At 35.9% G+C, this 18,509-nt stretch overlaps 1 protein-coding gene across 1 annotated transcript in view; it reads right to left on the bottom strand.

Annotated features, from left to right (window-relative positions):
- LOC137627787 (titin homolog) overlaps window positions 1–18,509 on the bottom strand; it is a 617,410-nt gene that overhangs the window by 19,175 nt on the left and 579,726 nt on the right. Inside the window, 10 exon segments of the mRNA XM_068359142.1 lie at window positions 227–330; window positions 595–785; window positions 1,022–1,185; window positions 1,394–1,559; window positions 1,879–2,041; window positions 2,376–2,627; window positions 5,902–6,036; window positions 6,575–6,721; window positions 13,408–13,551; window positions 16,382–16,551. Coding sequence (XP_068215243.1) covers window positions 227–330; window positions 595–785; window positions 1,022–1,185; window positions 1,394–1,559; window positions 1,879–2,041; window positions 2,376–2,627; window positions 5,902–6,036; window positions 6,575–6,721; window positions 13,408–13,551; window positions 16,382–16,551 — 1,636 coding nt within the window.

The following is an 18,509-nucleotide window of genomic DNA, read 5'->3' as shown; positions in this document are numbered from 1 at the left end:
TTATGTATTCAAACAAACTTTGCTACTCCATGAACCTACACATATTGTAATGATAAGAAAACACTCAAAGAGATTCTAAAACTAAAGGTATGTTACACAACCATCAGAACCTGAAAATTCATATTTCACTTTACACTAACCAAAGTCCTGTTTCTTCATTGCAATACAGATAATGGCTCTCAACATTAAGTAAAATAGATTAAAAGAGTGCAGTCTGTCTACTTACTATTCCATGACCATAATTATTTCCCTCGGTCTTTCATAGGCAGCTCCAAGTTGTAGTAGCTTTGGATGTCTTAAAGCATTCATTATGGAAATTTCTTCCCTAACCTGTAAAAGAAAGTAAATGCTTGTACAGATTTTTGCAGACTTAAATGTAAGTCAATTTTTCAAGGAAACTGTTTTCATAGTTTAAAAACAAAATTGTCCTATGATCTCCCATACTTATCGACTACTGTGAGTAGAAAAGTAAATTTGCCAAACTTAAATTCCATTACTAATTTCTTTAAATTATTTAAAGGTAAATTTAAACTTTTATGTACTATGCTGTACCTATGGTACTCTTTGCTAGAGCAATACTTGAACAATTCTTACCTTCTCCTTGTCAGCGGCTTTAATGCATTTGACGATTTTAGCTGCTCTCCTTGTTCCAGATTCTTTATTTGTCACCCTGTAAACTATTCCAAATCTTCCTTTACCTACTTCTTCATGTATTTTGTACTGTTTGTCGAAGTCGGTTCCAGGTTCTATCTCCACGTTAAGGGGAGCAAATGCAGTCTCATGATCTGCAGCAAAATAACGTGATCAGTTAAATCATAAAAATAAAAGAGAAGAATATATTTAATTCTCATTTCAAACCTAAAGTAACGGCAAAGAAACACTGACCAGTATTTTGTTTTTTAGTAGGAAAACAATTAAATACTGTAGTTAGACATCCTTCAATTGTAAGATACATTTATTTCAGATTAAAGGATCTAAATCTACATTAATCCTACTACTCATTTTTATCAGGCAACAGTACCTTCTGGTTCAGGTTCGTCATCTTTGTCAGGAGGTGCTGAAGTAGTGACTGGAATGGAGGGTTTAGATGGTTCTGAAACACCATGGATGTTCTGTGCTCGCACTCTGAATTCATACTGGCAGTTTGTGTCTAAACCTTGAGCAATATAGGAAGTAGAGTGACACCTAGAATAAGAAAGTTAAGATACATAAAGATTTACATTGATAAGAAGTGTTTAGGAATGTGCCTTGTATTTTCAGTGCCAAATTACAGACTTATAGCATGTCATTAGGAATTAATTTGTAAAGGCATGAATTTTACATATTTTAAACAGTTGAAAGAGCAAGCTACAAGACATGATAAACATATGAATATTGTAACTTTCGAACTTACCCAGATATTAGTTTGAACCAGTCTCCATTGCCAATTTTGTGCGCTTCAACGATATATCCTGTAACCACTGATCCACCATCATAAGTAGGACCATACCAGGAGAGAGTGACAGAATCAGCAGTAACTTCACTATGGTTAGGTTTATCTGCCGGTGGCTCAGGGGCACCTTTAAATAAAGAGAAAATACTGAAACATTTTCACACCAATTATCACACTAATGTTTACAGTGTATTACCAGCACTATTCTTTGTGGATTTTTTTTTTCTAAGTACATTATGCAGTACTGTATAAGTAGACACCTAACCAAACTTTTTGAGTTGCTTGAAAATTCAAGTATATGTTTACCACAGATATATAATGGAGCCTTCAGTGTAAGAAACCATCTCCTAATATCTTTAAATTTGATATGATAAACTATAAAATACTATGGAAAATCATTCATTAGATGCAAAGTTGTCGAAGCCAGTACAGTTTTCACAACTTACTTCCAACAGCTAAGGATGCAAAGGCTGCATGAGCACCCAGGCTATTTCTAACAACTACAGTGTATTTGTCACAATCCTCTTGCACAATGTCATGTATGGTGAGGGTTGTGGTGCCATTCTCAGTCTTGACACTGTATCGACCACCATCACAAATTTCTTGTTCCTGATAATAGAAAAATAAAAGCATACAGTATGTGATTTCATATTCTTGCATATAAGAAACTTTTAAGGTTTATAACATATAATAGACACTTGTATAAAGAAGGTGAAATTACATGACTAATTTCCTATATCCAGTGCAAATGTTTGTGTATATAGTACTTCTTATCTTACATTTTAAGTATTCTATAAAATTTTCGAAATATATTTGAGATTTTTGGAGGCAAGATTTATTGCTTTGCAGTCTGGTAAAACATCCTTTATAAAAAATATTTCAAGGCTAAATAAGATTTTTAAAAAATTTTCCTGTTCCACAAGCTTTTCAATTGAGTGCTTACCTTTTTAAGCCAGGAGACCAAAGGCTCTGGCTTTCCTGTGAAAGTGGAAGTTAAAGTTGCAGACTGACCCTTGAGAACTGTAAGATCTACTGGTCCTGTGATTATTTCTGCACCGACTTCATCCGAATCTGCCTCGCATCCTACCGCTAGTTCTTCATCTTCATCGTCCAGATCTTGTTCAGCCTCTTCCTCCTCCTCCTCCTCCTCTTTATGGCTCTCAACTGTTTGGATGTGTTTTTGAGACATTTCGTGCTAGAGAAAAAAAGAACAAAAAATAGTCAATATGTTATTTTATCTTGGTAAAAGTATGTACTATATTTTGTAGAGCTTTGTATTATCTTTGACAAGAGGTACTTCAAAATGAAATGCATACCCATTATTGTACTGTATTGCAGTGTTGTTGCATACATCAAATACAAACATGAAAAGTCGCTGTCTATAAGAGGACTGATATTCAGTACATCACTGTAACGATTTGATTGACGTTTTATACCGAATTAGCAAATATACAAACTTCTTTTACTGCCAAATAGGATATCATTATCAACTTACTGGCTTAAGTAATTTAAAGCATCATAAATCTATACACAATATTATTGGAACATTAAGACTAATGACTGAGAACTTTCCATACAATTCGGCAATGGTACCGAGAGGGAGATACAAAGCGAAACGAACACTCAAATGTTCATTATTTCTCTTGTAGTTTATTTCCTTTACTTAGCTATTTTTTTTCCTGTTGGGGGCTCTGATTTATAGCATCCTGCTTTTCCAACTTGGGTTGTAGCATAGCTAGTAAACCAAGCACAAAAGTCAGGTGTCCACATTCACTTGGGGGCTGCACTAGCTCAGATGCTATGAGAGGCCAACGAAAGAAACCATTCAACCTCAAACTTTTCTTTTAGATAGAAAAATTCAGGTACCATTTTTATTTGAGAATTATACTAGTTCAATGTGTAGGAAGAAAATAAAAGATAGTTCGTCTTGAAAAAATATATCTACCTTGTCCTTTAGATACGTAAGCAGGAGTCCACCTTGGTGCTAGGGTTACACAAATTCAGATGCAATGGTAGACAGAGGGGTAAAGAAAGAGCAGCACAAGCAAAATGAATAACTACAAACTTCAAGCTGGTCTTTAAGGTAGAAAATACAGGGGGATCACCTTTATTCTGGTGGAACAAGGATGGGGAGAGAGAGAGAGAGAGAGAGAGAGAGAGAGAGAGAGAGAGAGAGAGAGAGAGAGAGAGAGAGAGAGAGAGAGAGAGCAGCACAATAAATGAATGCAGTAGCCTATATACCAACTTAAAACTTGTCTTTCAGATAGTAAAACAAGGTGTCCACCCTTACATGAGGATTACACTAATTCCGTTGTGATGAAAAGAGAGAGGAGGGGGGGAGGGGCAGAACCCAGCCTAGCGAATGAAATAGTTTTTTTAAGTGTCAATCTTGATTCAAATGTTACCCTAGTTGGGAAAGTTTGTGAGAGACCACCATAAATTAATATCTACCATTTTCAAGCTTGTCATTAAGATAAAAAAGATTAGGTGTTCAACCTTACACGAGGATTGCACGAGTTCAGAAAGAGAGAACAATAGCAAATTAATTTCTACCAACTTAAGCTTGTCTAAGATAGAAAAGCCATGTACCAACCTTTATGCGAAGGTCACACTAGTTTAGCTTTGAGAGAGAGAGAGAGAGAGAGAGAGAGAGAGAGAGAGAGAGAGAGAGAGAGAGAGAGAGAGAGAGAGAGAGAGAGAGAGAGAGAGAGAGACACACACACACACACAGAATCCAAAAAATGAATATTTACCGGTTTAAAAATGCCTAAAACAAAAATGCCAGTTGTCAATATTGATACACAGGTTACACTAGTTCAGAGAGACACACACACTAGCATAACAAATTAATTTCTACCTGCTTCAAGCTTTCCTTTAAAATATAGAAACTAGTTCTTCACTTTGATGTAAGGGCTACATTAGTGTAGATGAGATGAGAGAGCGAGACGGAAGTATACTGCATAACAAATTAACATTTACCAACTTCAAGCTTTCTATGAGGGTTTATCCTCTACCAGCTCCAAGCTTTCTATGAGGGTTTAACCTCTACCAGCTTCAAGCCTTCTATGAGGGTTTAACCTCTACCAGCTTCAAGCTTTCTATGAGGGTTTAACCTCTACCAGCTTCAAGCTTGCTATGAGGGATATGCTAGTTTGATGTGCTATTCAGAGAGAGAGAGTGTTACATGAATGAATACCTACCAACTTCAAGCTTGTGTTCAAGATAAAACAGCTAGGTGTCCTTCCCTATATAAAGATTACACTAGTTCAGATATGACAAAAAAAAAAAAGAAGAGAGAGAGGGGCTAATGTAATTGAATATTTAGAAACTGCAAGATAGTTTTCAAGGTAGAAAAGTTTGTCAAGGGGGAGAGAGAGAGAGAGACCAGCATTACAAATGCCTTTGTGCCAACTTCAGGCTTGTCTTTAAAATAGAAAAGTCAGGTGTTCACCTATAGGTAAGAGTTATGCTAGTTCAGGTGTGATAGAGAGAGAGATTAATATCTGCCAACTTTAAGCTTGTCTTAGATAGAAGAGATAGTGTCCACCCTTATGTTAGCGTTACACTACTTTAGATGTGATTGAAAGAGAGAGAGCGTGAGCCCAACACAAACTTCAACCTTTTTTATGAAAGGAAAGCCAGTTGTGCACCCGTGAGTATTAAACAACTAAATATCTACCAACTTCTAGCTCTTAATATAAATTAGAAAAGTGTCCACCTTTATGTGAGGGTTATACTAGTTCAGTTGTGATGGAATCCAGACACACCAGGATAACAAATGAGTATCTATTGATTTCAAGCTTGATTTGAGGATATAAAGGCCAAATGGCCACCTTAAAGCGAGTGTTACACTTGTTTGTATGTGATGGAGGTAATTTGCTGAAGTAATATGGCATAAAAAAGGCAGATTCTGCGCCAGTCAAGGGCCTTGGGTTTGTGTGGCTTTTTTATATGCAGTATACATAACTGTCAATTTATTATTAAAACAATCTTGTAATTGATTTGAAGCTGAGAAAACCCTAATTTGACTATGATTGACTACATTGCGTATACAGTACTTCAAAATCAACAGGATGCCTTAAAAGACTCCCCATCAAATATCAACAATTCTGACCACAAAACAATGAAGCCCCATATGGAGCAAATATGTAATATTGGTATTACCCTATTCACATTAATTCTGCATGTATATTTTGTTTTGTGAAGCTTTTTTTAAAGGAGTAGTTAGGAAGTTTGTTACTAAGTCAATCACTACTAACGAGCGTTTATGCTTGATTGGTCTACTCGAGTCTCCAATTTACACATCATTCTCACTTCAGCATCCATAGTTATGAAAAGCCAGGTTTATTTTTTTTTTTTTTTCGTGTCAGTCACCTGGTTTATCAGGCATACAGACACTTACGAATAAAATTACTTTGAAAGTAGAGAGTAAACAGAAAAAAGTACGGTGAACCTTAAATAAAAATTACCTGAAGGTGTTCCTTGGTGATGGAGTCGTACTCAAGCTCACTAACGTTCGAGAGGGAACTACTGCAGCCGCTGGAGTCACGAAGACTTGAGGTTCCGTATGCTGAGTCGACGCTGCCAGTACCGATATTGCTGATCTGCAAGCAAGATATTTTTGTCTTAGGTGATAATATATTGAATATATTAACTCGATACATTGCATAAAAAACATTTAATAATTAATAAAATTGAGAATGTATTTTTTTTTTTTTTTTTTTTTTTTTTTTGCATTAAAGTCATAAAAGTATTCACCGCTAATATTCAGATCAGTGTTCACAGCTGGAATAAAAAATACTGTACTAGCTTTGTTTATCATGATGAGAATATCAATTTGGGGATGGCACTAAATATTCATGTCGGGGGACTACATTATCAGAGGAACAATTGTACAGTATACTCTTGGTTCTCAAGCACATAGCTATGCACCTCAACTTGAACAGAGAGAGAGAGAGAGAGAGAGAGAGAGAGAGAGAGAGAGAGAGAGAGAGAGAGAGAGAGAGCGAGCTTATCAACTGCTCGTCTGTAGCCTACACATTCTCCCGAAAGACATGGTTATATTCAAATATGTCATCAGGCCTGAGTGCACTAACTACTGTACTGAGCATGAATAACTTTTCCTGTTCATCCTATCCTCACCTCCTTCAGCATTGGCTTGATCCTAGGCGCCGGTGAGTTTGACGTTCTTGGAGGAGATAGTCTCGACTGGACATTAGCGCCGACACTTGAACTGTTAGCTGACGAAGATTTGAAACGGTTCTCTCTGTTGGGAGCGTATAGGTTGACCTGTGTAGGGAGGAACATTGGGTCAAATTACACATTTCACGATGGGCAACATAATGGAATCATATTTTTATATTTCTTTGATTAACTATTGTTTATTCTCTTTTTGCCTTAATGATATAATCCTGTGGAAGATTGTACTTTCAAGGGAATATACTTTGTCTATTACATATATATATATATATATATATATATATATATATATATATATATATATATATATATATATATATATACATATATATACATATATATATATACATATATATACATATATATATACATATATATATATATATATATATATATCATTTATTATATATATATATTTTGTGTATAAATGCACATACCGTATGTACATACATCATACATATACCAAAGGCACTTCCCCCAATTTTGGGGGGTAGCCGACATCAACAAGAAACAAAACAAAAAGGGGACCTCTACTCTCTACGTTCCTTCAGCCTAACCAGGGACTCAACCGAGTTCAGCTGGTACTGCTAGGGTGCCACAGCCCAACCTCCCACATCATCCACCACAGATGAAGCTTCATAATGCTGAATCCCCTACTGCTGCTACCTCCGCGGTCATCTAAGGCACCGGAGGAAGCAGCAGGGCCTACCGGAACTGCGTCACAATCGCTCGCTAATTCATTCCTATTTCTAGCATGCTCTCTTGCCTCTCTCACATCTATCCTCCTATCACCCAGAGCTTTCTTCACACCATCCATCCACCCAAACCTTGGCCTTCCTCTTGTACTTCTCCCATCAACTCTTGCATTCATCACCTTCTTTAGCAGACAACCATTTTCCATTCTCTCAACATGGCCAAACCACCTCAACACATTCATATCCACTCTAGCCGCTAACTCATTTCTTACACCCGTTCTCTCCCTCACCACTTCGTTCCTAACCCTATCTACTCGAGATACACCAGCCATACTCCTTAGACACTTCATCTCAAACACATTCAATTTCTGTCTCTCCATCACTTTCATTCCCCACAACTCCGATCCATACATCCAGTTGGTACAATCACTTTCTCATATAGAACTCTCTTTACATTCATGCCCAACCCTCTATTTTTTACTACTCCCTTAACTGCCCCCAACACTTTGCAACCTTCATTGACTCTCTGACGTACATCTGCTTCCACTCCACCATTTGCTGCAACAACAGACCCCAAGTACTTATACTGATCCACCTCCTCAAGTAACTCTCCATTCAACATGACATTCAACCTTGCACCACCTTCCCTTTTCGTACATCTCATAACCTTACACTTACCCACATTAACTCTCAACTTCCTTCTCTCACACACCCTTCCAAATTTTGTCACTAGTCGGTCAAGCTTCTCTTCTGTGTCTGCTACCAGTACAGTATCATTCGCAAACAACAACTGATTTACCTCCCATTCATAGTCATTCTCACCTACCAGTTTTAATCCTCGTCCAAGCACTCGAGCATTCACCTCTCTCACCACTCCATCAACATACAAGTTAAACAACCACGGCGACATCACACATCCCTGTCTCAGCCCCACTCTCACCGGAAACCAATCACTCACTTCATTTCCTATTCTAACACATGCTTTACTACCTTTGTAGAAACTTTTCACTGCTTGCAACAACCTTCCACCTACTACATATAAACTCATCACATTCCACATTGCTTCCCTATCAACTCTATCATATGCTTTCTCCAGATCCATAAACGCAACATACACCTCCTTACCTTTTGCTAAATATTTCTCGCATATCTGCCTAACTGTAAAAATCTGATTCATACAACCCCTACCTCTTCTAAAACCACCCTGTACTTCCAAGATTGCATTCTCTGTTTTATCCTTAATCCTATTAATCATTACTCTACCATACACTTTTCCATACATGTACATACTTATATAATTGCTGAAACTATTATATATAATGTTGAATTACACTACAGCACTGCAGTTACATTTTCATGAAATAAATAAATAAAGTATCCCTAGAAGTTACCATCAATACAGGATATATTAATCTTGTTCGTTAAACTTAGCTGTACAGCACTATCACGCTACATTGCACAGATTAACTAGAGGGTCACTCAGTAGAGTGCAGACCTCCACCACGGCAGCCTATTTCTCGTTGGTGTGGATTATCATACACAAATATGAACCAAGTTTGAATTTTGTGACAAGGATGTCCAAACTTATGGCTGATTATGTGATATGGACGTTTTACTCGTCCGTGACCTTGACTTTACACAATTTAATAATTTCCACCTCTTTACATACGTTTATAATCCATGCAAGTTTCATTACTTTATGATTAAAATCATAATCGTATGGTTGATGACCGGCATTTGAACTTTTGCTTGACCTTGACATTCGACCTTAACATCTATTAATTGGCGTGGATTTTCTTGCACTCACATATGAACCAATTTTGAAGCCTGTGTGACAACGATGTCCAAACTTATGGCTGATTACGTGAATTGGACATTTTGCTCGACCTTTGACCTTGACCTCCCAAAATTTAATCATTCCAGCTTTTTACATAAGTTAATCCCTGCAAGTTTCATTACCCTACGATTAAAATTGTGGCCAGGAAGCTGTTCACATACAAACACTTACACAAACAAGGGGTAAAACATAACCTCCTTCCAACTCCGTTGTCAGTGAGAATCATGTAAAATTACTACTGCACGTAGCTAGGAGGATCGAAATCTACCTCAATTTAATTTTAAGGCCATCATATGGTTTACATGTTGTAATTACTAATTACTGCCTGTTACATATTTTAGTTTTCTTTAACCACTCGTCATCAGTTTTCAACTAAATCTGAATCGAAGGCCCCGAACAGCATATCTGTATTTCCCAGAATACTTATTTACGTATTGCTGATAAATATTCACTTTTCACTTTGAAGACAAGAGCAGTTCCACTCCGCCGTAAAGTTCCGACGCGTAGCAGGATCCATGAGATTTGTTTGCCTTGTACATCATCCAAGTATTAGGATAATCACTACACAATTCGTTTTAATTGTCAAATCTACACAATCTCAACACTAAAAACAGAAAGCTTTTGACTATATCACTAGTCTAATGTTAAAAGTGAGCTTATTGTATAGACTTAAAAGCAGCACATTTGAAGCTCAAGAACCCACAGTAAAGGTGCAAGGTGCTCCTCCGCTCCAATAACTTGAAGCCATCAGTGACTAGCCTAACATCGACACGATTTGTTGGCTGTATGACTCGTAGAAAATCTCTGATAACTTGCCGAGTCATTGCACACATCTTAGGAAACTTTTATCTTTTTTTAGCTTTAATTGGCATCAATGTGGCTCTTTCTGTACAAGGATAATTTCAATTTTGGGAGCAACTTTCCGAGTTCTTGGTTTGGTAAATTATAATCGAGTTACAATGGTTAATTACACTAGTAATACAGAATGATCATGTTTCTTGCCGGAAAATTCCTACATTTTTTTTTAAAGATGTGCTTTTACGATGAGTGTCGAGCTAAATTACAGTCGATAAACACCAATGCCACGAGCTCCACTGGTTATCGAGACCAAATTATTAATATTAATTTGAATGTTACTAATTTACTAATTTTCCAAACTTATTTCAGCTTAAATTCGGTTTAAGATGCATGTAGTTTGAACTGGTTCTGGTATTTATTCCCCGACACTTTGAACGTAGTTTATCTCAAGTTATATCATCAGTCATATATATAGATTCAAAGTTGCATATCATCGGCTAATAGCTTTAACTCGCTCAATACTTCTGAAATACATATGAGACCGAGAGTATAAATACGAAATTAGATTTGACCTGTAATTGTAACTCTCTTCTTAATGATTTACAAAATGGATAAGAATTTCTGATCGCAGCTTATCGTAGATTGTACAATATCAGTTATGTATTTTTGTACAATCATGACAATTTATCATTTTTGTCAAATCTAAATGGGGAAGGGGGAGTTTGGAGTATTCTATCCCCCTATCCCCGTCTCACTTAGGTTACGGCCTCAGAATATGTTCATAACTGAAATCGCGGTCTAGGTAAAGTATCTCAACCGTGACCGAAGTCAACACGCAGAGACGCTGCACCTCTGAACGCTTATCTTCGTAATTCAAGGTCAAGAATCTTCTTCCCAAGTACCGACTCAAAACATTCATATGATTGCAACTTCTAAGACATTTATTTTCAGGTAAATACACAAAGTAAAGGCATACGGTGACAAACATTCGAATAATACTCTTATGTTAACGCAAATACCTTACATTATGTGATAACTTATAAAAGAATACGTTGGAAGAAAGCAAAATGAAATGCCACTGGTAAGAAATAATAGAAGTGGCTTATGGGTGTTTCTTTTCAATTTTTTAAAGTTTATGTGACATTTATTTTAATGTTATTCTTGAAATATTTTATTTTTCCTTGCTTCCTTTCCTCACTGGGCTATTTCCCCTTGTTGGAGCCCCTGGGCTTATAGCATCCTGCTTTTCCAACTAGAGTTGTAGCTTAGGAAGTAATCATAACAATAATAATAATCCGGTAAAAAGGAGGGGGGGGGGATAAGGAGGGGGGCGAGTGGTTGAGGAGAAATGCGGAGTGCCACAAGACTCGTTAGAAAAGTACACCCAAGAATAGCCAAATGTGAAGTAGACATACTTGAGAACCGTAAACAACGCAGCTCTACTGAACTCCTGTAACAATGGATGGTTGAATTCTTGAGGGTAAAACATCTTGCATTCGTTTGCATTCATATGTCTACATTTGGCTATAAAGATAAAATGTGTTTGTACATCATCTTTTTACAAAACTCCCTTGTATGTACGTTTATTCGTTGGTTTACTTAACATGGTACTTCTTCATTTCAAAGTATAAAAACTGTCATAACCAAGTATTGGTCTTTATCAAAATGAAACCGAACATTTTATACATTAAATACATTGATGACGTAAAAAAATAGAATGTATTAGATGTTAATATAGTATTTACAATAAATTGTATTTTTGTCTTTGGGATAATTTTTCAGCATTATAATATTAAATGGTATTTAATTATGCAACTGAACTGAACTGTCATCATTACTCTTATCCATTCACCATGTTTTTCATGACAAGCAACAACTATTCAGTATTTTTCAACATAAATCCAATGACGAATGATAATTCACAGATCTGCTGAAATGGATTTCATATGCATGGCTGTTCGGCAAATTATGTCACGTCAATAACACCTTTCAAGTATTCACAGTTATTCATTTTTCTTCATTTAGAAAAAAAGTGTCACCATCTAAAGTCTGTCATAAGTTTAAAAAAAAATAAGTTGTCTTACTGACTTCCATAATTACAGGCCTAGTAAACACACGTCCTTTACACTTAGAAGGTATTGCTTATAGATGAATAAGTTCAGTAAAAGGTTAAAAGTAAAGGTGTCTGGTTTCTGTTCGTTTCATAAGAATAGATACTCACCAGGACGTCAGCCGGGCAATCCCAAAACCCCCACTGTGGTTTTCAACCACAGCAGTGACCTCCCCAGTAAACAGCTTCAACTCACGGTCCCCGGCTGGGATTGATCCGCTGCCATGCAAATGCTAGGCGAACACGTTACCACTGTACTAGCTTACAATACATTTTAAAAGTTTCAACGCATTATAGTTTCATGCTGTTGTCTCCCTTTAAATACGAGGATTTTAATTTTTCGACTTGTTGTACCGATACAGAAATGTACATAAACTTGTCTATTAATCCAAAAATCCATTCTATAGGCGGCTAAATACCAACCATATCCACTTCATGTCATTAAGTCACTTGGCAAGGTGAACTGTCATTATAACTACGGATTATTTTTTTGTTTTAGCCGAAGCCGAATTTCACGTTTTGAATGTGAAAAATAAACCTGCTACTGATAGTTTATCAAAAGGGTCATTCAATTACGCGAGTTTCACTTGACCTTTTGACATGACCCATATTTTTCACGTTGGGAGTACCATCTGAATGTACCTTACTCGATAATTACAGGCGGTAACTAATGTCTTGAGTAAATAGCGCCCCTACGACCATTACCATTCCTTTTCACCTTTATAATTTTCATCCCTTCCCTTGGTTTCTCATAACCTAACTGTCTTACCTTTCAAAGTAAGTCTTGCTTGGATTTTAATTTTCAATTTCATACAAACTCTTAATCTAGAAATGATATTCAATGGTTTAGTTTTAATTCTTTATAATAACCAGTTACTCAAATAAATTACTTTAATAAGAATGATACCAGCGAGGTTCCCAAGGCCCAAACAACATGCCGTTCAAAATTTTAAATCCATAAAAGAAAGTGCGTCTCATGTAGTGCAAGATATCAAACTTGACTCTTTGGTAATGCAATGAATAAATAAAATTCTAAAATCTTTAAACAATCTTTTTAATTGACTGCTTGTATTGATTACGTATTTGAAGCCCCCCCCAAAAAAAAAAAAATGAAAAGTATTTGACACCCATGCCACTATTATCTTGATGATACATTAACCCCATTAACCCCTTTCTCCGTCACATTTGTACGTGAGACTGTAATTTTGATACCATACACGAACATAATTTCGTAATTGTTTACCACATCCATGTACATACGAACTTTCAGAGCATTATTGGTTTTTATGGCCGTTTCTTCTCTATAAGAATAACTTTGTTTCTTTATAAGACTCACCTTGAGTGTAGTGTTGGCCGAGTCGGTGCCGAGACAGTTGGAGGCCACAACGGAAAGGACACCCGAGTCAGTCGAGAGGGCATGAACGATGCTGAGGGTATGCTGGTGTCCTTCGTCAGGTCCTGCGTCTTCATCTACTGTCACCTGCAGGATTTAAAAGAATGAAATAATGTACAAGACCATAGAATAACTGAGGGGGCTTGTCAGTACCATTGTTACCTCTGAGGTGCAAGGTGCCGCTTGAGATAACCAAGTGAGTGTGTTTACTAAAAAAAATCATTAAGTTAAAAGAAAGAATTACCCTTTAAGAAATTTAAGGCATTAGAATACAGGAACTTAGGTTATTTATTACATGGCATTATCTATGGTGTACTCTCTCTCTCTCTCTCTCTCTCTCTCTCTCTCTCTCTCTCTCTCTCTCTCTCTCTCTCTCTCTCTCTCTCTCTCTCTCATATATATATATATATATATATATATATATATATATATATATATATATATATATATATATATATATATATATACACATATGTATTGTGCAATAAAGAAAATATTCTTTAAATTACAAATTTCATGATAAATTAAGGAGAAAAAATAGAATTATAAAAAATATAATTCAATTATTGCACCATATAATTCACAGATAGATAATATCCAATAACAATGCCTATCTTTTACAAACATACTAAATATATACGACGTTGCCTTAACTTTTCTGCCGTTCAAAATTACCTGAGAAATATTATGACCACTATAGTACGCATACGGAGGAGCATATACAATACGCTAGCAAAGAAGCTGACATTCTTACGTAATAAACCACAAAACATGTATTCATTAACGTAATAGAAATTCGATCTGCAGACGTTGTGTGAAATGGCATAATCCAGTATATAAAGAAGTGTTTCAGAGTTTGTGTTCCATGGAGAAGTACTTCTAAAATGTATATGATTGTCTCGTACTATACAATTATTGTTTACATGCATAATGCAAAAATAACAATAATAGCTCTACTAATTATCAGCAACAGAAAGGAGAACCGTGACTAATGTATAATAGAATCATGACTTATGAGAAAATATTGATAAATGGGGGAACAACAAAACAAGAGAATGAAAATAACAAATAAAGCATGAAAAGGAAACTCCCGATACGGTATCCACATCTCTCCTATGTTATTGAAGCAGCTCTTCAAGTTTCTTTATTTACCTCCACCTGATACTCCTTATGAAAGACCAACCCACTTCTGCATCCTAGCTTCAAGATCCCTTCAACTCCCCCACTTCCCTTCCGTAATAAAAAAAAAAAAAAAAGTGGAGCTATGTGTACACGTATATGCATGCAACTGGATAAGCAGTTCGCAGAAAATTATTAATAATAAACCTTTCACAAAAAAAAAAAAATATAATAATAATAATACAGGTCCACTCTTTCCGTGCCTGGCCACTAGTTTAAACTTCTATCGGCATTGCATATTTTAGCATAATTACACTGTTTAATACGTGTTTGTTTATGGTGCAATTTATTAAGATTTCAATTCGACATTTTCTAGAAGAATTAAACTAAAATGTAAAACTGGAACAATAATATTCTATTTTATAAATTTGAAACTATAAAATATAATTCATAATTATCGACCAATTTCACTGGTATGCGCACAAGCACTAGACATTTCATAATGGTCATCTGAAAAAAAAGACCTTGGCGAGCTTAATTTCTCACAAACAAACAAGCAAGCACTTTAAACCCTTAAAAGGATATACGAGCACTTTTTTTTTTAGCCAAGCCTAAAAGCATCGCAACTTGACGCGATGCACACTTGAAGAAATGCAAAATGGCCGGGAACGAAGAAACTGGCCTTCGGTATCGAACATATTGAATATAATTTCTTCTGGTGAATGTTAAACAGGCGAGATGTTTAAAACATCACAAAAAATTTTGCACAAATAACTTAACTATTGTGAATTTTTCATTACACTATGCACCACATTCATTATCTACGGTTTTTGGAATAGGTATTTACCTGTTAACACATACAAGATGTACTAATCAAAAGGTACATTTCAAGAGTTTACTAACTCCAATCTGGAGATGACTCAGGTCTTGTACTTTACGGCTTATCTTGACCATTCATTATCTGGTGTTCATTCAGGCTCTATCATCTAAAGAGTTTTCTAGGCGCTCTTATCGGTCGTCAGTTTGTTCATCTATTTTCGTAAATCTCACCTCGGTTGTCATAGGTATTTCTAAAGTAACTTTTTTAACATACTTCTTTAATTATGAACTACATAAACATTTATATTGAAAAGTAAGTTTTATTATGACATTCATTCTTATTACGTTGATATAAAAATTACGAGTACGGTCATGTCCTATCTAAGGATTTTCAATATCCATTTATTGTATTCTAAATTTGCTGAACGTTTTGTATTGATCACTAATAGGATGTCACCAACTTTATAGTTTTTTTATTGCTTAATTTGAACTCGTCGAAAGCATTACACTCAACATTAATTATTTATTGAATTCTAGACGTATTGCAATGCTCACTGAAACCAATAAAATGTCATCACTTATTTTCTATTTTTTGTTTTTTTTGCTAAATCTGAACTTCGGAACATTACATTCCAAGCACTTTTGCTAATAATTATTGATAGCATTTCTTCATATGAACACTTTGACCTTTCCTTCATATACAGAGAGAGAGAGAGAGAGAGAGAGAGAGAGAGAGAGAGAGGAGAGAGAGAGAGAGAGAGAGAGAGAGAGAGAGAGACTGCTAATCTTAACTAGACCAATGAAAATGTAAACTTGTTGAATACATTGCAATCCAGCACTTTCGCCACTACTTATAAATTACGTTTTTCTTCCAATGAATACTGACATTTCCTTACCATACTAAGAGAGAGAGAGAGAGAGAGAGAGAGAGAGAGAGAGAGAGAGAGAGAGAGAGAGAGAGAGAGATGCTCAAACCTACCTTGATCCTTGGAGTGGAAACCAACTTGCGTCCGTCGAGGAACCAACTGAGCGTCGGAGTTGGGTGGCCGTGGACGGCTACGGTGAACCTGGCAGCGGATCCTTCTTCAACTACCAAAGGCGTCAAATTACCCACAATACAAGGAGCGCTCGACTTGGCCACACGCGGATCTGCGAGAGAAGAGAGAGAGAGAGGGAGACATAGAATAAGAGGAGGATAAGCTAAACAATAAATCAGACACCACTACAAGGGATGGAGGACCACAATGCTTTTATCCCCTTTCTTTCACTTTATGTTGGGTTTGCAATTTGATTCCGGTCCTTTGTAAAAGATCGGGGCACATTTCAGCATGATGAAGTATTATTGTTAAAATTAACCTCATGAGAAAATAGACAACATTAATCTAACAGCCCATAACGATTTATGAAAATAGTTTTCTTTCTCACCACTATCCTGTTATCTCCCACTTACAAGCAATGGAACTATCTACCACGTAATCTTAGCGGCAAAGGGGATCAGTCTACCACTTGAACAATTTTTAAAAATTGCAATCCAATTAAACACTTATATTCATCAAGCAGCATTGGTTACATTAAACTAGGTCGATGAAATGAAAGAATCTGACTGTTAATCACATCGCATAGAAGGTGTCATGATAGATTATAGAAGATGAAAGTGTGACAATAATTGAATCAGTAAGAAATTATATCCTACAAAATAAAAAAATGCCGACAAGTGGATAACGAGATCTGGAACAGGAAGAAATTGAAGGTAAAAAAAAAAAAAAAAAAAGATTTCCAAGCACTCAAGTTCCCTTATACGAAACTATGTCGAATGGGCCATAAAAGGAGTTGTACTCCAGTGCAAATATTTTAAGTCAAAAGTTTCGTAAATATAGTCAATTACAGTAACTTAAGCTCTTTTTTGTTAAATTAAATCATCCAAACAACTTCATAACCCAGACTTCTGTGCGTAACCATAAAAACAACTTGGGATAATTCAATGAAAAGTAATCTGTTTCTTGTTCAGCTGAGTAACTGCTATTTGTGAACGATGGTAGTTCAAGATACAGTAACGAAGGTCTAAATTACATTGTCAACAAGATTAAAAGCTGCAGAATATAAATTTCCACTCATGTCCTTTTGTGTTGGCTTATAATATTTCGTAACCACTTTATACGCGCAAGTTTCTTAGTTCGTCCATCCATAGTCTTCTCTTCCTAACCCTGCTTTGTTTGCTATCTCTAGGGCCCATCCTGTCATTCTTAATGTGCATCTAGTATTTGTCACTCATTATATGGCATGCTTTTTCCATTCCGTTATCTTACATGTTGGAATATCCTCTACTATAGTTTACTCTCATTCATGTTGCTCTTAGAGCCTAGTAGTCGTTTTTAAAATTTAAGACTGGGAAAATGTAGGAATCTATATTAATGGGGAATACCCTGACGACATAAGATTTGCAGATGGAATAGTTCTGTTTAATGAATCATGGGAAGAATCTCAAAAAAAAAAAAAAAAAAAAAAAAAAGATAGATTTGATAGCAGAAATGTAGGACTGGAAATGATTATGAGTAAAATTAAAAAACAAATTTCGATGTATTTTGCAGAGACAACAAATAAAAGTTATGGACCAACCTCTAGCGATTGTTAATTAATATACGTAGGCTACTTAACCCACATTTTAAGTGTTTCCCCAGTATATGAGACCAATATTAAGAGAAGTGTAAGCATGGGATGGAGTCCTTTTGGTAAACAAAATAAGATTATGAAATGTAAAACGCAATTTTCCCTATAATGAAAAATATCTAATCAGATGGTTCTAAAAGTATCAACTTGAGTATCAAAAGCTTGGAACCTTACTAAAGCCTTGGAACATATAGTAGTTACAACTCAAAGAACGATGAATATAATAACGATGGGAATAACACTAAGAGACAGAAGAAGAGCAACATGGATACAAGAGCAAACTTTAGTAGAGGATATTCTAACATGTAAGAGAAAAAAATGTATGGCAACGGAACCCTACTCTCTACAGGACCTCCACAATGGCTTTATCATGTTCATTTGAGATCATTCAGCACTCCACATCGCGTATTGCTCGCTTACTGTTAAATCGTCACTGTCGA

The sequence above is a fragment of the Palaemon carinicauda genome, chromosome 35, assembly GCF_036898095.1.
Source record: "Palaemon carinicauda isolate YSFRI2023 chromosome 35, ASM3689809v2, whole genome shotgun sequence".
Taxonomy (NCBI): domain Eukaryota; kingdom Metazoa; phylum Arthropoda; class Malacostraca; order Decapoda; family Palaemonidae; genus Palaemon; species Palaemon carinicauda.
The sequence above is the reverse complement of the archived record's forward strand: the minus strand, read 5'-3'. Positions and strand labels throughout refer to the sequence as shown.